This window comes from Manacus candei, unplaced genomic scaffold, assembly GCF_025592945.1.
Source record: "Manacus candei isolate 608988 ecotype Guabito, Panama unplaced genomic scaffold, ASM2559294v1 h1tg000060l, whole genome shotgun sequence".
Classification (NCBI taxonomy): domain Eukaryota; kingdom Metazoa; phylum Chordata; class Aves; order Passeriformes; family Pipridae; genus Manacus; species Manacus candei.
This window is the reverse complement of record NW_026138108.1, coordinates 7,700,872-7,722,937: the sequence shown is the minus strand read 5'-3', so window position 1 is coordinate 7,722,937 and position 22,066 is coordinate 7,700,872. Positions and strand designations below refer to the sequence as shown.

At 36.3% G+C, this 22,066-nt stretch overlaps 1 protein-coding gene across 15 annotated transcripts in view; it reads right to left on the bottom strand.

Annotated features, from left to right (window-relative positions):
• SOX6 (SRY-box transcription factor 6) overlaps positions 1-22,066 on the bottom strand; it is a 370,227-nt gene that overhangs the window by 12,891 nt on the left and 335,270 nt on the right. For 13 of the 15 annotated variants that reach the window (XM_051803959.1, XM_051803965.1, XM_051803957.1 and 10 more), the window contains 3 exons: positions 20,153-20,261; positions 4,338-4,571; positions 1,410-1,626 (listed from right to left, as the gene is read on the bottom strand). In XM_051803959.1, coding sequence (XP_051659919.1) covers positions 1,410-1,626; positions 4,338-4,571; positions 20,153-20,261 — 560 coding nt within the window. The remainder of the gene's footprint in view (positions 1-1,409; positions 1,627-4,337; positions 4,572-20,152; positions 20,262-22,066) is intronic. The other 2 variants (XM_051803954.1, XM_051803961.1) reach the window with 1 other exon arrangement.

The window sequence follows — 22,066 nt, the reverse complement described above, 5'->3', positions numbered from 1 at the left end:
CTCTTTAAGTAGGCAATTTTAGAACTTTCCTAAATCCATCCTCCATATTCACCTCCTTATTTAGCCATCACTAATAATGTGCAAAATGCTCCTGCTTAATATTGTTTTGAATTAGCAAACAATTCTCAAAGCATTCAGACTGCTGTTTTGGCATTTCTTTTGCATTTCTTGATGTGATTTGGTCTGTTAATCTGCTTTGGAAGATGTAAACTAAAATTTCATTACCTCAATCTGAATATAATTTGTGATGTACTGTATAAATTCAGATTTCTATTTAGAGTTCTATGTGCAATTTTGGTGGAAGCCTATTAGTAAATAATTTCCCTTAGACTGAAGAATAAAAAACGATGTCATAACTATAGACTGGAAGGCTATTTCAAGATACCAAAACCACTTCTATTTACTGATTGAAGAAAGAGCCCACATTGTTGTAGGCTGTACCACAAAATAATTGACTGCAACAGGAGTTCTGCATCCCAAGCCAAAAATGAGGGCACATAATCGACGTCAAGGTCAATTATCTGGTAGTGAAGTACCCAACAAAAGGAGACTATTGTGATTAGAGAAATAAGCAGAACATTGTGAATTTGGAAAGGCTGGCACTGGAGATAGCTTTTAAACTCTTTGTAAATCACCAGAAACATTGTGTTAGAGCACTAAGCATCACAGATTAATTCATAAAAAAATGGCAGAGAGAAATCAGTTATGGTGCAGTTGTTTTACTGGACTTCTGTTATCTTTAGCCTGTAAATCTTTCATACAGCTTCTTTCTTTGCTGGACACCAGAGGAAATATCCCTAAAAACACACACAATATTTTTAAAACTGTGCCAGGATTTTTTTGAGCCATATATTCTGTGCTGTAAATCTACCCGGTCTATCTATGCACTACTTGAAAGAGTGTTCCTAAAACTCATTTTTTAAAATATTTTTTTCACAGTTCTATATATAGCAAGTTTCCTAATAGCTTCATGCTACATTCATGTGTATTCCTAATGCAACTGCTATTACTCTTCTCCCTTTTCCCTCTCCCCTGACTCTTTATTCTACACAGGAATAATCTTTTGTGTTTTTCTCTTTGTTCTTTTCTTAATTTAGGAAATGATGCTGGAGTCATTACTAACCCAGAATGGATTAGCTTACTAATAAGTCACAAAAGACATGATTCAAACCTTTCAGGCTAATGGGAAACAACTTCTTTTGACTTTAAAGAATTCCACAATCAGTCTCACAATCAGCATTCAGTGGTAAGCTGATAGCTCCATATTCCATCTTATGTTTTTAATAAGGTTTTACTGGTTCAAATCCTTACCTTCTAAATAACATTAGTCAGTGACTTAAACAGATAAGTCTATTTGGTTTCAAACAGCACGCTCTGTCTTTGAAAACAATTACAACAATTGTACTCACCCTACGGTAAAAAACTGCCTCATCTCCTGTCTTCGAGACCTCATCAGTTGTTTGTATTCACCAATACGCAGTTTCTTTCCATCAACAATGCAGGTACGTTTTGGTCGAGGTTTGTATTTGTAATTAGGATACTTTTCTAGGTGGATTTTACTTAGCCGTGCCTGCTCTTCATAATAAGGTTGTTTCTCTTGATTTGACATGGACTTCCAGCGAGATCCTGTTAACACAAAATTCTTGTGAGTGCTCGAGTAAAGCAGGTTTGGCTTTACACATACACATTTCAACATGCCTTTTCATCATAATAAATTTGAATTAAGTTAATTGAATAAACTGATTTAGATTTACATCAGTCTTCACGCATTTTGGCTTTCACAACCTGAGACAACTTAAAAGAACCTTGACTTTCAGATATTGCTGCAGACCAAACATATGTAAATCTCCATTAAATAGGTTTGCTAAAAATCAATAGTTAAGTCTCAAAATCTCAGCCTTGTTCTGCAAAATAGACTATTTAATTTTTTACAATATGAGCATTAATCTGTGAATAATTCCATACCTCTGTAATACCACGCACAGTACGATGGTTAAGGAAGGTCTACAGCCATCCTTTTTCTGTTAAAAGCCTAACACATTGCCTAGGGATACATGCTTCTTTGATATTTTTATGAGAATTTGGTTTATACACTCCTGCTAAGAGATCTTAATATCTTGCTACGTAGCAGGAAAAAAGTATCAAACCTTATAGACTCAGCAAAACTACGAACAATCCCTTGCTGTCTGAGTGTCTTAAATTTACTAATCTTCTGACATAAGCCTGGCATAATATTGACACCTTACCATATTTTAAATCCTATTAGGCATATTACCTTCCAGCCAGATGTAATGAATACACAGAATTAGATTGAGAAAGTTACATTTCAAAAACTTACATTAAAAAGATAAAAAGTAAAACAGAAAGAACATTGTAATTATATAAACCACTTCAGGTACTGTAAACTCTCATTGAAAGCTGCACCAATAAAAAAGTTAAAAAATTAACACAGTGTACACAGGAAGAGGGAAAAGTATTCAGATCTCTTGTATTGTTTATAAGGAGCTATCTAAACACTTGAATAGAGATGGGATATTTTTTTACAGGGAAGAAGACATGCAGAAAATAGCTTTTTGGTGTCTTTTAGATGAATAAAACGATTACAGCTGTGGTAAACGTGGGTGGAAGCTATTCTTTTACCAACATTTTTCATACATCAACAAATGGAAAAGTTGTATAAATATTATCCATAGCCAGCAATACCCTGTGTCAGTTCTAATGTTTCAGTTTCTTTTCTCATTGTCCTGGAAAAGTTGCACAGATATTATATGGACATAGGCTTATTTGTGGCAGAGCAGATACTGACAGGTTAATTCCATGGTTAACAAACACTCAGTTGCTGGCACTTCTGAAATATTTATGCTGGAAGTTTACATTTTAATGAATACAGTTACTATGCTCCTAATAGTTTTTTTCACAGAATGCACACAAATAATATAGATTCCCTACAGCTGCCAACACTGAAACAGTGAAGGTTTTATACACAACTGAAAGGCTATTCATATAACTTACTTATATGGCAGACAAAAATATGAGAACTACTAAGTTAGATTTTGGAAGTTTTAGGACAAAGTAACATTTATTTGTATGTACTCTTGCCTCTGATTGAACTAAAATGAAACAAACTTTGGTAAGAATGTATTTGAACTAAGAGTTTACAATATAATGATTACAGAGGAAACCTGATTTTTACTTTTATTTATTACGAGTTACATTTGGAATCTGTCTTCCACTTCAAAGACTCAGAAAGCAAATATAGGTTTTAACATTTCACCACTCATTCTCACGTATGTTTCTAATTCTCTTGAGGTGTCTTAAAAAGCAAATCAAAATTTTTCAAAAAGGAGTCCATTTATTTGCACAGTGGCAAAATATAATCCATGTTATATTCCTCAAATGTACCAATCTATACAATTTAAATATTAACTATGGTGTCTTTTACCTAAGCAATATATTAATTGCATGATTCTAGTGGTTAGTTTTTTGAACATTGCAACACTTTTGAACCAAACAGCATTTTGCATGTGGGAAGGTATGCATGTACAGTTCTTTTGAACTGTGCCAGCTTTCTTTCTTTGACACTGTACTGTCTGGCAAAAACCTTCTATTTTGATTTTGTACTTTATTAATTTTTTCCCACTATTTACTCTAGCAAGTACCATTTTGCATTCAGATGAGTAGGAGTTTAGATGCATTCTAAAGGGATCTTGAAATTAAACCCTTTATTGGGATACAGTTTTGCAACAGATTTCACAAAATGTTCCTTTTGTTTTAAAGCATGTTGTGACTGCTGTTGAGAATGAAAAGCATCAGGGAAGGAGCAGAAAGGCAAAGGGAAGGGAATTAAAATGAACGCAACCCCTGAGTGTTCATTTCTACAGGTTTCTGTAATTCCAATTTCAGTGAACAAATAAATATGTCCTAAAATTAGAGAAGTTCATATAGAACAGTTTGGATTGGAAGGTCAGGGACACCTTTCACTAGACCAGGTTGCTCAAAGCACCATCCAGCCTGTCCTTGAACACTCCCAGGGATGGGACATCAACAACTTCTCTGGAAAACCTGTTCCAGTGCCTCACCACCTCCATAGCAAAGAATTTCTTCCTAATATCTAAACTTGCCCTCTTTCAGTTCAAAGTCATGTCCTATCACTTGTAAGTTGCATTTCCAAATGTAGCTAGCCTGTGTCACCAAAATAAATAATCTCAGCTTTCCCCAGCTCCCAGAATCCCTAACCTCTGCCAACTGCCACTGCTACAGCAGAGCCTTCAGAGCGTCCCTCAGTTTTGGTTCAGTCACCGTCACTCACGACTTGTTGCCCACTGCCTTGCACTTACCTAGGATTTTGCTGATGTTGGAGTTGTGCATGTCGGGGAAGGCCTGGAGGATTTTCCGGCGCTCGTCCTTGGCCCAGACCATGAAGGCGTTCATCGGCCGCTTGATGTGGGGCTCGCTGCTGGCGCGGCCCCGCGAGTCCCGGTAGACCCGGGCTTCAGCCACCGTGGCACCTCCTGTTGGCCAACAATAATACTGCTGTAGTTTAGCGGCAGAGCCATTCACTGCTTTACTCCCTGTAACGTCAGGGCAGGAAGAAACAAGATGGATGCAAAACATTATTATGTGGATTATGCAAGTGCTTTCAGTGCTCTGGTTATTTTAGCCCCTTTCTCTTGCTCCCTCTTTGCTGCCAGATTTATGAGAGAGAGAGGCAGAGAAAGATAGGCTGAAGAGTGGTTTCAGTGTAACGGGTCAGGCTCGCCCATCTGAGATGACCCAACATCAGAGTGAGGAATTAAATCACACTGGTATTTCTCCAGCTAAGGTATGGAGATTTGATAAAGACTTTAACATAAGATACATGCTCTGAATGCTCAACAAAACTCACATAAAAGTTGTACTTGAGAGTCTCAACTGATGTCAACCTGTTCACACAAGCCATTTGCAATGACTTTGCTGCTTCAGCGGTGAAGTACATACCAAACATTTCACAAAATAAATGATATAGTACACCAGGTACATGCTGCTAGTTGTATGGATCTGATTATATCTAGAGCTGAACATTTTAAAGTTGCATCTGCCTTGGCTGAATTTTAGATGTGCCTTGGAGCATTCGATCACATATATGTAATAAAACTCTCTGCCTCCAACAACAGGTACATGTGCAGCATCCTGGAGCTTCCAGAGTGGGAGGCAAGCACTCCAGCTCCAAGCCTGCTGTGCTTTTATGTGTCTTTATCTGCCATCAATTCAACTTGTACGTGCCAATCTTAACTGGTTTTTTGAATGCATCCAGAGCTGTTTCTTGACCACAAACAGCAAAGCTTCATGGGGGTTTAGAGTTCACAGAGCTGAATGTGAAGTAGAGAACCACTTAATACAGAAGAAACAGATAACCAAGGCATGCTTTTATGGGAAAAAAACTTGTGCAATTGTGATGATAACATATGTTTTTAGAGTTATACCTTAGCTATAAAAAAAGGTGAAAAGTGTTTACGATGAGAGTGTGACATATTCAGTCTTAGACCTCATCAAACTGTTCATATAATCCAATACTTTGAAAAAACAAGATACTTCACAAGAAATTAGGACAGCAATAGGCCTCCTTTTTTTGTACAATATTACAGCTCCCAACATGAATTTATCTGCTAAATAATACAAGATTAATTCTTTACACTAAGTAAAACACTGCAGTTTTGCTGATTCTGGTGACTGACTCACAGGTTTCTAGTTGTGCAAAAGTTAATTTTTTAATTCAGAGTGAAAACATTATATACGTATGTATACCTTTTTAAAAATTCTATATAGGCAATGTATCTACATGAAAAAAGGTCCTAAATTAGAGGATGCATAACTAATACACTACCTGTTTGCCACCAGGTCCACAGTACATTAATTTCATTTAAAACGCACTGACCATACAGGATAAATTGATTTTGTTTTATATGGTGTTGACAGCCATGTTTATTGTGCAGTGAAATGTAGTGTAGTTTCAAGCTGACTATATCCATTAACACAGGGCAATATGCTGACTACTGGGCCAGATGAAGACATACATTACCCTGAGAGCAAAAAACTCATTCTCATACAGCAGTGTCTTCTCCTGAGGATCACCCTGGTAATTTATGATGCCTCTGATGCCATTACTTTACAACTGACACCAATTTGGCAATTTGTGTAACTACCTGCATGCACATAAAAGAAGACACGTTTGTGGCAAATGTGAGATGCAAAACTATTTTAATACTATTCTAAGTACCATGCTACAGGTGTTCTGCATTTACAGGAGGTTGCAGTCAGCTTTTTATTGAAAAAAGGAGAAGTTTTGCTGAGCAACCTGCAGGTAGGACCAATTCAAGGGTATGAGTGGTTCATGAGTTGTTGTCAGAAGGCTGGGATCACAAGCATATCAAAGATACCATCTTTTGAGAGAGGATATATATTGTGAAACTTAAGTAAGTTACAAACATAGCAAGTCAACACTGAAATATTTATTGATACAATACGAGTTATATAATTTGAGAAATGTCAAATATATCATGTAACGGTTGTCCTATCTTTTAAAATAATACTATAAAAATGTGTTACTAGTATGTGGGCAATTAGGAAGTTGGTGACAAAAGAAATATAAATTATTACTCATGCAAAAGTTGTCGTTTGCTATTCAACTACTCTGCTCACAGTAAAGGAAAGAAGACATATTTGAATCCATATGATGTTTTTCCATCTTTTACTTTCCCAAAGGTCCGTATTCATTATGGCTACACAGGAGTTTGTCTTTAGCCCTTTCTAACACAATTTTGGCCTGACTTTTAAGTCCTAATGCAGGCAAAGAGTAGTTTTACTGGGATAAAGATTATAGGTGGCTTTTTAATCCAGATATAATTTAGATAGAATGAAAACAAACTAACAAAAACATGGTGGGGGGAAGAAAAAAAACCCCACCATAAATTACCTGTTTTCAGAGAAAGGTTATGTTAGAAAACAATTCATAATTGGAGTGATAAATTACAACCATCCTCAGAAGGTCAAGAAACTCTGGCTGCATCTGCTTTAAGTCCATACTTGAAGAACTTGAAAAATGCAGCCAAAGAGCTGATGTTCTTTCTGCTTGATCACTGGGGGAATATTTAGCAGTTGGCCTATAGGCCATCACAAAAGCATTTGCAAAATTAATTTCTGCAAATAACTAAAGTAATATAATCTCCAATCCAGCTTCTAACGGTCTCAAAACTACAGAATTATATTCACCATATATAAAACATTACAATAAAATAATTCATGTAGGGGAGCCAGAAAGTCTCAGTACCTTTTTAGCTTAGAAATCAGGTGCTAATGATACAAATACACATACACTCAGTGAGGTTTTACAAGTTGAAACCTGTAAGAACAAGCTTTCAAACTGGTTGTTCTCAGGTACTTCATCCTGTCAATCAGATATTTTGACAGTATTGTGCCCTGTATAAACAATTTCAACATATTTAAGAAAGTATGGGGGTTTTCCCTGTTATGATAATTATATTTACTACTGACAGAGGCTGAAAGAGACCCCTGAAATTTTAAAAGTAAATATATATATAATTGCAAAGAAGTAGGTGTCTTTCTGAAAATATTTTCAGGAAAGTCTAATAAATAATAAACAAAAAAATAACAGATAAAATGGAAAAGTACTACCAGAAAAGGGTGAGATGAGAGGAGGAAGATGATAATTGTCTCTCTATTGCTCTATCTGCTAGTCACTGTTCATAGCACAATCACAGGGGGAGGGATTTCCAGAATTAAGAGCTTGGTCAGAATTTATAATTATTGCAAAAGCAGTACAGGTTGGCTGTCCTAGTGGCTTAATTGGCAAAGTCTATACTTTGGCCTAAAGACAGGGGCTGTTCTCAAAGTGACACTTTTAGCTTCTGAACATGTGCAGCGCCTCACTTCCTACATCCTTTGCATTTGCTCAACTTGTCATGACTTTAATGATTTACAACTAAAGGCAGATTAAAGGAGAATGATCACTTTTTGTGGATATATGGCAGGCAACCCCTTTGTGAAAGCTGAATTCCAGACTACTCTTTAGGGGCAATATTGAGAACATCGAAGAATAAATCTAAAAACGTTACAGCTTTGTGAAAATAATTTAAAAAAATATTTTTGTTCCTAAAGAGACTACTCTCTAATCAGATAACATTAGAAAGGTAAAAGAATCTGATCATCAACAGGAAAGATAAATATTTTCATATAAAATAAATTTTAAGAAACACACAATGTTACATTGCTTACTTATTTATTCCTGCCTTTATCTGACTTTTTAACATTTAATAATGAAAAGAATCTTAGGACTGTGCCTAAAATGCCTATCTCTTAGCATATTTCCTGAAATCCTGGCCAAATTAGGGTTAATCCTACTGTCTTTAACAAGACGTGGTTTTACTTTCCATTTTAAACATCATCTACAACAAAACCGCAGACTGGGCTTTTGCATGTTACCAGAACAGAAACAATAATAAATGTGATAGAATGGAGGGAAAAAAAGGGTGAGAAAAAAAGATGAGGAAAAAAGAAAAAAGAAGTGACAGTAAAAAGAGATTTTTATCAGTCACTCTGTTATCCCTTAATTACTCTTCACTCTATGGCCATTGATTCATGTTTGAAGTGATACATTTCTTTTGACTCCCCCCAGATAATGAATCTGCCTATCTACAGAGCATACTGCAGATCGTCTCCCATGGACACATACCAAGATAGGATACACAGAAATAAAGACAATCTTTCTAGGTTCCCAGTGTAAAAATGACTGGTTAGTAGTAAAGCTCCTATCATCAGTTATTCATCAAGCTGAAGTGACATATTTGTCTACTTTGGAAAATACTGATGCGACCTCCAAAATATCTGGCCCTGTCTGTGGTAATACAACTAGCACTGCTAGCAGCTTGCATTGCAGAGACTAGAACCCAATAAACATGCAAACAGGAACCACTCTTTTATTGCAAGGGATGGGTTGCTCATAAACATGGAAATGCCATAAAAAGAGGGAGCATGAAAAACCAGCTTGGCAGTCCCCTGTCCTGTTCTTAACCTGTGCACAGACAGTTGCTGTATTTTGGGAAAAATACAGCAATATTTAAAAGTTCAGTGTTCAATTTAGAGAAAGTTGCAAAAATTACTACTAATAATGCTTCACTGTAATCAGATGTAGCAGTTACAGTGTAACATTTGTATGCTTTGCCCCTTGCCTGCCTCTTACTTCTTCATCCCCAACCACATTCAGACTTTCTCATTCTTTATTATTAGCAAGACAGGCAATATAAATGGACACCCCATGAACTATTGTCAGTGATGTCTTGTTATCACTGGCAAAATACCCACCCGGAAACATGACTAGGTTTGGGACAGGGGTGCCTGTGGTCACACGGTAACACAAATGCCAAATTCCTTTTATTCTACATGCTAAACAAATATTATTCAGTTGAATTTGAGCACCGAACATTTCTTACAGGCTGCATGTCAGTGAATGAAAGGGGAGAAAAACTGAGAAAGCCACGAGCAATTCATGAAATACTAGAATATTTAAACGGCCACTAAAATTTTCACCTGCAAGGCTTCTGAAATGTGCTAAGTAAATACTAAAGGGTGGGAATATACTGTAGCACGAGTTAGCTACAACCCCTTGGTTATGATAAGACTTCTATTTTTCCTGTTAAGAGACTCCATTCTCTTTAAAACATCAACAAGAAGAACCAAATGGGAATTCCCTAAGGTCAGCTCTGAGGAAACATAAACCTCTAATTCAATAACTCCGCTACTGCACTGAAAAAGGCCTTATTATTGCAACATCCATATGGAGTCAATTGGACATTAATGACTAATCAATCCCTCCCCTTTCTATTCTACTTATAGTGTCACAAGCCATGTTTAGATTAGCCCATTTCCTGCTTAGGATCGCTCAAGATGTCTTTTGTTCTTTCAGGGCTGGCCTGATGGAGGCAGCTTAAACAAACACACTACCCAAGTGGTGCAGGAGTTATAAACTGCCATATGTGAATGAACAAAGGGGCCATACTAAAGCCTTTTGTGGTATTTGTTAATGTTTTTCATCTGAGTTTAAAAAGACCTAATGACTTTGTGGTGAGCTGATGCATGTGGCTCGTGGCTTTGCAAAATGAAGGAAATTCTAGCCAGTTATATATCAGCATATATTTTCCAAAGTGCCTTGTTTTCAGTTTTGGTGGCAGCGAGTTTACTTTTTTTAGTACATTTGTTTTACATATGCAAGCAAAATTCTTAATCTCAATTAAAACACAGCACTGTTTTTCACAGCCATCCTCATAACCTGCATATATATCTTTCCCCCTTTGAAAATCTTAAGCTAAAATTAATAGTGAAATATCTTCTGAGTGGGAAATCAAAGCAACTGTTCTGAGTTCCACCAGTGGTGGCAGTTCACTCAGCAGCATTTAAAGCTGAATTGTTAGTTGGGCCATACTAAATACTGAAACAATACTTCTAAATAATCTACTAGCACATCCATGCTCCACAGCCAGCCATTCCCAAATCGGTATTACTTAAATAAATTAAAACTGCTAAATGCAGCTACTTGCTTGATGGCTTAAACAAACAGTTTAGATTTCTTGACCACATTTTATGGCAAAACTAACCCTCATGGAAATTTGGCACGGAATGCAGCTAAAACAATACAATAATGCTTTAAATAACATGGAATATTAACTGAATTAATTAGTGCTTAAGGCCTGACTTAAGCTCTTTGTGGCTGACACAGTCACACATGTGCTCTAACATAAGAGTATAAGAAGTTACTCTGTGAAGACCCATGAAACATCTATATAGAAATTGGGATGAAGAAACAGTCTCTTCCATAAATTTGGGGAGGTGTTTAAGTGTCATCAGATTTTTCAATCATGTGCCACTTGTAGACTTCAAGACCCTTCACAGATAATTAATTAAATGCTAACAACCCCATTCTGACATAGATATTATTGATAGAAAAGAAATGTGAAACATATTTAAGTTGAAAGTTACTCAGCCTAAGTTATCATGCCAGGAGCAAGGGATTGCCAGTCAACATTCCCACAAACAGTACGGTTGTTTCCCTTTGATATTTTATTTCATACGCAATTGAGGAAAATAGAGGCCCACAGAAAGGAAACTACGGACAAAACAGCCAAGCCCAAGAGAAATAATTGTAATAGTCATTGTTAGGTATCTGACAAGATCTATTTATTTTATTTTATTTTTCAGAAAAACTGCTGTTCTAACAGCTAAGAAATTATTGTTATTATACTAATCATATTCAAAGTCCAAATAATAAAAAGAGGGATGCATGAATCTATTTAACATAAAAATGTTTCCATAAAAGTAACAACTTGACTGCCAGTAGAGCTGTTATTCACATAATTTCAAATTTCTCATGACATGAGTGTCACCTAGAACATTCAGAACATCTAGATACTGATTTGAAACACAGGAATTGATTCTTCAGTCTTTAGTCATCCCTAACAGTTTTTTGTTGAAAGAAATCCTGCCTGAACAAGGGCCATAGGACATTATCCATTCATATTTCAGTCAATGCTTTGTTGTTTGTTTTTTTTTTAAGATGGAGAAATGACAGACAGGAATTCAGCACAGAGAAAGAAGGCAGTCTGATTTCATATTTGATGGATGCGTTGTTCAAGGTGTGACTGAACACTGTTCTTTGCTTGCTCACATGTTTTTTAGCAACACAATGAATTTTAGAAGCTTAAATACCATGTGGTTTGTGAAAGGGAACTACACTTAACAATGGGAAAGAGCTTTACAGAAACACCTCCCTCAGATTACCAGATATTAATGAAATGCAGAATACTTTGCAAAAGATTTCAACGTGTTGTAGTCACTGCTTCAGTGACTCATTTCATAGATTCAATCTTCAATAATTTGTCACTTTCTGAATGATGCAACATCATTCTTTGTATCAATATAACTAATTCCTTCCATCCAATGTTTGCTGTTCTCACTTGTCATATCACATCAGTAATTAGATGGCAAGGACCTAGGGCTAGGATACATATATGCCATTTTTCCTTGCTGTTCACATGAGGTGCTGATATTACAATAACTGATAATATAATTAATAAATAATGTATCATGAGGGGAGAGAAGCAAAAGCAGCATGATAACAGGAGCTGTAAATTAACAAGTATTAATAAATATTAGGAAAAACTCTTCAGACTAATACTTTAAAATATAGTATACCTGTGCATTTGGGATTTGTGAGTGAAATCAGGAAAATATTTTACAAACACAGCAATGGCATGTCCCAGTGTGTTACCACATTAACCTGGTTTGGATAAAAAATGGAGGATTTGCCATGGAGTAGAGTCTTTCATGAAAATTTGCAAATCATTCTTTTTTTAAGTCCGGTGAAGCTACCCCTGTCCAAAGTGAAAAGTAATGCTCACCCCACACAAATTTGGGACCACTGATTCTGTGAAAGGACAAATTAAGAAACTATTTTCCCCTTGCTACCAACTTCTGCACTAGACACTTTGACGCTTGGCACACCTACATGGAAGAAAGACAGATCCTCTTAAACACTTTTCTATTGCTGAGATATTCTTGAAGGAAAAAGTCGTACAGAGTATAGACTTAGAAAAATAGACAGCTGTACAAAGAGGACTTGTTTGAATCTGTATCAATTGCTCAGGCTTAGCCAGAATATATGGTGTTCTCTCAATGCATTCATATTTCTGCTCCACTCCCTGTGCTCATGGAGGTAAGGAAGAAGGGCAAGATTCTTTCCTCCTTCATGCAGTATGATATAATGGTGTCCTTCTCTGTCAGCTGAAAATTCAGTTGTGCCAGGAAATTTTATGCTATTTTACAGAGCTTCAAGCTTCTTTTGCAATATTGGAGCAATACCAAGAAATGTGCAGAGCTAAGAATCAGGACCATGAGGTGTTTTACACCTGGTGGCTGTACATGCGTGTGAAAAAATGTTTTAAACCACTGAATATTTAATTTTTCACTCAGTCCACCCAAAAATAGCTACGCAAACTGACTGACGCTTTCGGCATTTGTGACAATTTTCTCATGGTCGAAGATTTTCTGTGTGAAACTGCAGCCCATGGTTGCTTTTTACAGCTGCCTTTTAAATTCCTGAAAATAATGTTTTACTATATAATGGAAACTGGGACAAGACCTTAGCCATAACTGTGCTAATAGGCACTCCTATGTAAAACTCAGGGCATTGTAAGTGTGGTTGATTGTACAACATCAGAAATTCTAACTAGAGGGTTTTTTTAAATAGACGTACTATTCTCTAAGAATCAATTACTGTAGCTTAGAACTGCCAAATGAGAAAGCCTCGTATTTAGCAGTAGGAAAAAGATACCTGAGACATTTGAAAATCAAAAGTTAACAGTTATGGAGGACATCCAGATTTGTTATTCTGAATGTGAGAAGCCTACTATATGCTACATATTAGTGTCTTGAGAGGAAGAGGTTTCAACGTCATGAAAAGATCACTCCACACACTCCCAGCTCAGATTTTTCAGATCCCCCTCTAAAATGTTATGGAGACGCTGGCAACAACGAGATGCATGAGGTGGTTGCCATACGAAAAGTGATGGGGTGGTTCCTAAAGACATCTTATTCCTATCCCATCTGCAGGTGTCGAGTTACTTCAAGGCTGAATCTCATCCAACACAATTGAAATACTGGGCCTAAGTACCTTTTCCCAGATTCCTGATCTGCTATGAATTATTCTGAAAAATTTAAGCATATCACTCAAGTATCGGGCACAATCAGATTCATGGATGTTAAAAATGGCAAATGCAATTAATGAAGGCCACCTTTTAGCAACTGGTCTAATTGACTAAGATAATAAGTTATTTTATATTTAAATAATAAAGATACAATTACGGGATTTTACTTTTGTAATCAAAGACCTATAACAAGAATTCAGATGAGTAAAAATTGCAGTACTTGAGCTTACTGCATTCTCTCTAGAAACATTTCTTTGTTTTCAGATGGCTTTCACAGTTTTCTGATTTTCATCTTTCCTCTCTCAACTGCCATAGCAACTATTACAAATATTTATGTGCGACAAATACTGGAGTGGAGAGGCATTCTTTCCTCCAGTATTTATGAAGCTCTGTCACAAAAGTAGGTGATGCTTTATCATGCATGTACTACCTGCTGTTTACACCTCTGCAGAGGAAGGTGTTAAAGAAGTTACCTCACAGATTTGGAGCATGTTGGCAGCCTGCCAAGATTGATCTGCCTGCAAATATATGGTTCCCTTTCACCTGCTTCTGTAGCTGTTCAAAGTCAACCTTTTTCAAAGTAAAGAAGGAACTCTCACTCTTTCCTATAGGCAATTATTTACTATTGGGTGTACAGAAGATTGTTGAGGCTTTGAGCATGTGGTAGAGGTGCTCTTTAATTAAGTGTTGATCTATTTCTTACCTAATAGATTTTCAAAACCTGGGCACTTGTCATGATGTCTGCCCTGGTGTCAGAAAGACAGACTGTGTTAACTGCTGCAAGTACTGAGCTGTTCATTGACTTTATATGTTGGTCAACAAATCCATCATCTGAAAAGCTGTAGAACTGGTTTCTTAAGCTTTCTGAGGAATTGAAATATATTCTTTTAAAAGATAAGGTGAGCTTGTGTTACTCCAAGCCTGGGTTCAGGTCCAAAATCAGATTCAAACCAAAAACTGTGCATATCTGAACTAGAATTAATAAGTTCAAGCTAGGGTTTACTACTGGAATGAGTCAATTACCAGTGGTTACCCAGCTTGCAACTGGCTTCCAGTCAGCCTACTTGGAGCATTGTTCAAAGACACCAGGAACAAACCGATGAGGCTTAAAGTTATGTAATCTCAAAGAGTGACTTGGTATATAGAAAACCACAATCTTTAATCCAAGGAATTTACAAACTGGAGTAAGAGATAGCAAGCAGGTAAAGAGAGGAGACAGGCACTATGGAGGGCATTTAAGGAGAGTGGGGTGGTGCCAGTCCCATGATGAGGACTCTAATGACTGACTGGACAACTAGGTTTCATAGCAAAGATTATCCTCTAGGAGACTTTGAAAAGTCTCATTAGTCTAATACAAGAACAAATTAATACATAGATACAGATAAAGTAGATAGATCCCACCATATTATTAAAAATTGTTTCTATCTAAACTAGCAGGCCTGTACCTATCCTCAGAACTATGGTCCATGCTTAACACACTGGTAGAGTATTACCAAAGAAAGAAGCAGCAAGTACTAAACACAAGGTTTACAGAATCAAGAAATCTACCATATGAAAAATGTGAATGAGTCAAAACAGGGCTCAGAACTCTTTTTTTGTCCCAAATGGCAAATTGTGAGGCCAAATATTTAACTCACAAGCCACTGATTCTAATGTACTGACATGAATAAACATAGAACTAAATATGAAGTACTGATAATGCATTTTCATCTATTTCAATATGTTTTATAAAAATTATTTTAGCTTTACAACAGATCTTATTTTTCACTTAGTAAAGCAGGGCAGAGAGAAGTTATTTCAAAATAAGACAGTGAGGTAGTGGCAAAACAATAACATTCAGATGTTTTTGCCCTGGGCCTAGGAGTCAATCAAGAAAATTACATTTCAACAGATCCAATTCTTTGACAGGAAGAAGATCAGGTCTTGATGGAATTTGAATCCCTGAATACGACTGCTGAAGGAAACCACACTGCAACCTGAGCTAAGGTAAAACACATAATTTTCAAAAGGAAGGTTATGTCTACTCTGCATATTTCTATCTACTAGAAAACAAAACCTTAACAAACTTCCTACAAATTTCCAAGACATTTAACCACAATCCCAAAACCAGAAGGATCCATAAACATAGAGCACATGATACAAGCACAGGATCCATAAACATCAAGCACATTGTACAATTCAAAAGAAACAGCACTATCACCCAAAATCTAGCACTGCTGAAAGGAAAACCTTTTTTAGAACTTGAACCATAAAAAGCATATTCACATCATGCAATATTCTCAGTAACTGAGAATGAAATACGTTAGTGTTTATTATACCAAATACTTAGTATTATACAGGTTCCCTGACCTGAAATTTAAACAGGGCTTACCTATGGCTCCTGACTACACTCTATACACTACGTTCAGTTGATGTATGTCAGTCATGTTCAAGAGAGGTTTTAGCTATAGCTGGATTCAAAGTTGTCTTGGTGTGTCCATGCCAGGTAGCTGTATTTCAGTACTGACAATCTCAAATATTCAAAATCATGAAGACACCTACGGTAAGACTGATGTTTCCTTTAAAATGATAACATTTGGGGGAAAAAAACCAGACATTCTTGTTTAGTTCTATAATTGTCTGTTGCTTATAATTTTGGATATCAGTCATGGAATGTTTATGAGGCTATTAAATCATAGTTTTGAATTTTGCTAGCTAAAAATGTATCATATATTTCAACTGACAATTGGGACTTCAGGTAACGAAATAAGTCAAACAGCTGTGGATTATTCTTCAATGGTGTCACAGTCAGTGGCAATGTTTTGAATACAGTTTGAGTATGATTTTTAATATAGTTAGCTCAGTCCTGCTGGTAGCTAAGGAAGTAATAGAAATGTTGGTTTATGTCACATTTAATATAAAACTCTTGCTAATGATTTTCAGGCCTCCATTCAGATGACTGTTAGCCCATTATGAGTAACACAAATTTTGAAGACTTCATTCACCAGATCATCTCTGGAAGTACATCTAGTTACCATTAATTAACTCTTACCATAATTAACCTTAAAAAAGTTTTCACACACTGGGTAGGGGCAACAAGTTAAGAAAAAATATTCTACAGTGTTTCACATTTGTCTAATTGCTAAGTTTGAAGAATTTCAAGATTTATCTTATAATTCCTTAATCAAGAAAAAAATAAATGCAGCTTCATGTTCTGATCAATGAGCCAGTACCTCAAGCACTCCTAAAATTACAGGAAAACATGACTCTGATCCTGTCAAACTCAGATCACTGCCATATGTTATAGAAAAGATGTAAGGTGCATAGAGAAATCATTGCTAGATACTATTACAAAAGCATTCCATAAAACAGAAGTCTGCTGATATGTCTCATAACAAATTACTTGAACCTTAAAGGCTGTATCAAAACAATGAGAATCAGGAGGACTCCCCAGATCTCAAATGCCTGTTGGGCATTTTCCTATGGAAATGCAGGTGTGCAGATACAAATGGAGGAGCGGAATTGCACTTCCACAGCCCCTTTGGTCTAGGTCAGTGGGCGGATCAGAATGCAGCCCAAACTGTGTTTCCCCCCAGTTTATGACCAGCAGTGGGACTAAATTTGGAGTCCTTAGCTCAGGAAAAAATCTGCTACACCATTGCCCCATCCCTACTCCCCTCACCCACCACCACTTTAAAAGGATCCTCTACAAATTATTAATATTTTCTCTAAATGTGGTGACTTCCATAATTCTGAAGTTCTAAAATTCTAGTGATGAGAGTAGAGCCACCTGGTAGATCTAACAGCCATACACCCACTCTGTCACAACTGCACTTGGGCCCCAGAGATCTGGATCTACTTCTGATGAGAAAATAAAGGGCAGCAAAAGTTGACCATCAATATGTCACTTCGGAAATCTTTATTCTCTATTTGACTGCGTTATTTGTGTAAAAGCATACAAACCCCATAGAAATATTATCTAAAGATGTCTACATCAACCTGCATTCAAGTGACATCTAAAAAAAAATTTAAAAAAAAAGATTTAAAGTAACAATGACAAAACAGAAAGGAAGGTGTGAAACACACTGAGTCTTCAAAGAATATGACTGTGCCTATTAGGAATCTTTGACATTCAGCTGACATTATGACTGTGGCAACACAATAAAATGCAACCAAGTACTTTTAGAGGAGGTGAAAGAAGAGAAACAAAGATGGCAAAGGATCTAGAGCACGAGTCTGATGAGGAATGACTGAGGGAGTTGGGAGTGTTTACCCTGAAAAAAAGGAGGCAGAGGGAAGACCTTGTCTCTTTCTACAACTACTTGAAAGGAGGTTGTATCCAGGTGGGGGTCAGTATTTTTTCACAAGGAACAAGCAATAGGACGAGAGGAAATGGCCTGAAGTTGTGCCAGGGGAGGTTTAGATTGGATATAAGGAAATAGTTCTTCACTGAAAGAGTTGTCAATCATTTGAACAGACTGCCCAGGGAAGTGTTTGAGCCAGTAGCTACTGAAAAAATACTAGAAGCCTCACATCCTGGATGCTGTGATTGCTGCCTTCCACTCTAAATGATGTCAATCTAGAAGTGTCATCTCTTAGCCAGCCTGCCAAAGATAAGGGGCAAAACTTGGGTGATATTTTGAATGTCTTTTTCTTGCATCTGGTTGATATCTAAATTCACCTTGTCTGCAACTAGAAGGACAAATAAGCAGCTCAGTTTTGATCTCCTGCCAATGTTTTTTTTCAGATCAGCAGAGGTATGTATCCAGCACCTCTTTTCCAGAGATATCTCTTGGCTGCTAAACAAATTTTGGAAATCTGAATCCATTCATGAACTCAGATTTCTAATGTGGCAATGCACCATGCCCAAAATGCCCCACTAGCTCTAGAAAGACATGTACACTGTCCTTAACCTGGCACACATCACTGTAGTTTGGGTTACATATGTCAAAGCTTTGCTCTGCACTATCCAGTAACAAGGGGGGGCTGTCACTATCCCGAGGTGTATCAAGATACTAAATTAAGGACAGTAGAAAGAGAATGGATGAACTGAAGGAAATGAGCTAAAACAAGAGCGTCATCAGAGACCTGATGTCATCTAAACCAGTAACTGTGTATCTGTAAGTATTCCATTGCAACTTTTCACCCAAACTGACAAAAAAAATATTCTTTAACACATTGAAGTATGAGATATTGCTGCTGGATGGAAATTCCCTTATAAAGCAGTTTATAAATAACTGATTAGTCAAAAAGTATTTTTGAAGTCCATGTATCTCCCAATTCCTTTTTTCTAGAAAACCAGAATCATTGCAAAACACCAGTCTGAAAGTTTTCATCTACATTCTGTTCATTACTTTTCTGTTTTCAGACAATACAACAGTGGCTAATCACATTCAATAAAAGATGAAAAAATGAAGCTCATAAGTAACAGCTCCCTAAAGTTTACTGGTCCTATTCTTTTGATCCAAGAAAAAAAATGAGACTTTGGATTTTTCAGACATTTGGATTTTAATGGAAAAGATCAGAGGTGTTTTAACCTTTCCAAGCCATAACTAGAATTTGCCCAGTTTAAAAAAGAGTGAAATGACTCTCAAACAAAAGTGAATTGAGGAGACAAAATCCTGCATATAATATTCTATCTCAACAGTACATTAATTTTACTACCTGACTTACTACATGACTATTTAGGGTTCCTATATGTCTATATGTTCTCTTCTAATGTATGATAGGGTAAAATGACATCCACTTCCAGAACGTGCACAGTAATCCTGCTGGAGACTCAACTCAGCCTTGGTAAACACTGATTTCCACCTGTGGCTTAACACATATAGAATATGTAGATATATACAGAACCCTGACTGAAATGAGTGCACTAAAGGTTGATATCATGAAAAAGACCTTTTCATACAGAAAATGTGAAATATTTTTCCATTATCATTTTACAGCTTCCTGAGAGTAGATTTTACTTGCTTTATCATGAATAGGCAGTGAGTGTACTGGTGGGTAGATTTCTTAAAATGTTCTAACCTTCTTCAAAGCTGCTAAATCCTAAGCACTGGTGAAAATATACATATACATACATACATACATACATACATACATACATATATATATATATGTATATATATATATTTCCTGAGATAATTTTCTCAATATTTCCTAAAATGTTATTAATAGTTTAAAATGGGTAGCTGCTTGGGGGAGAAACAGTTGTGTTGCAGAAGTGCTAAAAGGGCTATATAATCCTTTTCATGTCTCCACCCTTTGTTATGGACTTACCGAAATCTCACAAATTCAGACAGAAATCAATCAAGCGTTACCCTGGGATGTAAGAAAGGTAGTACTTATGACACTGGCAGTGTTTCAGCCATATCATTCTGTGATGCAGTGTTCAATAACCCATGGTCAAAATTGCAACTCACCTTCTGCATCTTCTGGCCTTGTAAGATCGATGACACCAGGGCCAATTTTTCCATCTTCACTGGGTTTCCCTGTTAACTGTGGGCCTAAATTTTCAAATCTTGTTCTCTCCTGGAAAAGAACAGAAGGAATCTTAATGCTCCATATAGGATAGTTCTCATTATATGCCTGTGCATATGTGTATGCATTGATACATGCCTTATTTTTTAAATCCGAACAAATAATGAATGCATCTAATTAGAATTTTAGCTCAGGGACAATTTTTTTTTACAGATTCTGAATGTTTGCATTTATGAAAATCAGCTTTAAATGTGAAACATATACAGAAACTTTGAGATTATTTTGATCTGCACTGCCATAATGCATAAACGATTGTACATGCAAATACAAAACACTCTTGGCAGCACACAGTGCTGATTGATGCTGCTCACTTTGCCTTTCCACTTATTTTGTAACTTAAACTGAAAAAGACAATCAACATTTGGGAAACATGAAAATTCAGAAGTGGAAAGAAGAGTTTGTGTTAAAATGCACTGTTATTTTAATGAAAAAAGCACTTTTTCCTCACTATGAAATTTGAGTTTGCATTCATACCTCTGTGAATACAAGTCTGAATTTTATGCAGAGGTTTTCAAAGTCATATATTTGAAACAAGGAATATTAGAGGACAGAACTGATATTATTTTGTATAGAAATTTAAATTGTACCTCAGTGAAAAGGGAACTTAAGAAGACAAAAAAAAGAAAAAAAAAAAAAAAGAAAAAGGACTGCCCACTCCTAGAAAAACAGAAAGCTTTTGAGAGCTGGAGACCTCCACAGGAAACCTGGAACTAGAAAGTGGAAACTGAAAGGTATTTTATTTGTTAAGCCAGTTCCTCAGTACTGGACAAGGGTACTACGAAAGACACTGTAATATTGTCTCTCAGTAGTAGTCTCTGTAGTACTGTGTATCAGTAGCAAAGTGTTCAATGGTTATCATTAATTTAGCATTCTCATTTGGAAGAACATAGCGTGTTTTCCCTCTTGCCTTGTTGTTACCTCTTCAGACTAAACTTGGCATTATGTTGTACTTGTGAATGAACGAAACCTTGTTGTTCATTACTATGAAACAATATTAAATGTCATGTCAGCTTGAATTTAGAGACATGAAATACCAGCTTTCAGCTCTATGAACAGTTTCTCCATGTTCTACTTAATGCATTATGCAGAAGTAGAGTGCTGATTGCTGTTCAGACTATTGTTCAATGACCTAGTTCTGTGCTATGCTTACTAGACATAAGAAAACATTGTGAGTTTCTCTCCTAAAAGATGGTTAGAAATTTGGAAATGTTTTTAAGGACAAAATGTATTTGAGGGCCTTGACTCCTCGTTTGCTCCACCTCCAACTACTCCTTTCCAATGTGATTATTTTTCTATTATCATTACGTTTTAGCAATGAAACCTCACCAGGACAAGTGAGGAATTGTTTTGATTCCTCATGCTTTTGATTCCTTCAACCATGGATTTTTTTAAATTTTTGTGTTTAATATGCAGAGGAAAAGAAAGCACAATCTGACACTGGATTTGCCACAACATGCAGCTGAGGCATTTCAGGTACTAACTGCATTTCTAAAAGTTCCTCAGAATCTTCCAGTTGTCAAAAAAAAAATAACTCTGCATTTTATATTTGTTAACTTCTTTGCTTATTTTCTTCCATAAAATCCACGGTTGATGAAGGAGCTTTCGCATACGAAGGAAATCATGAGAAAAGAAAGGGTTACAAATGAAATGTGACTGCAGAAAGGCACTGCAATACTAGAGGCCCAATATTTTACTGAAAGATGTTTTGCAATGTAACAATACACCTGAATCATCACGATGGGATAGGTTTTACTGATAGAGAGAATAAAAAATAAGTTTGTCAAGGATTCTGTGTT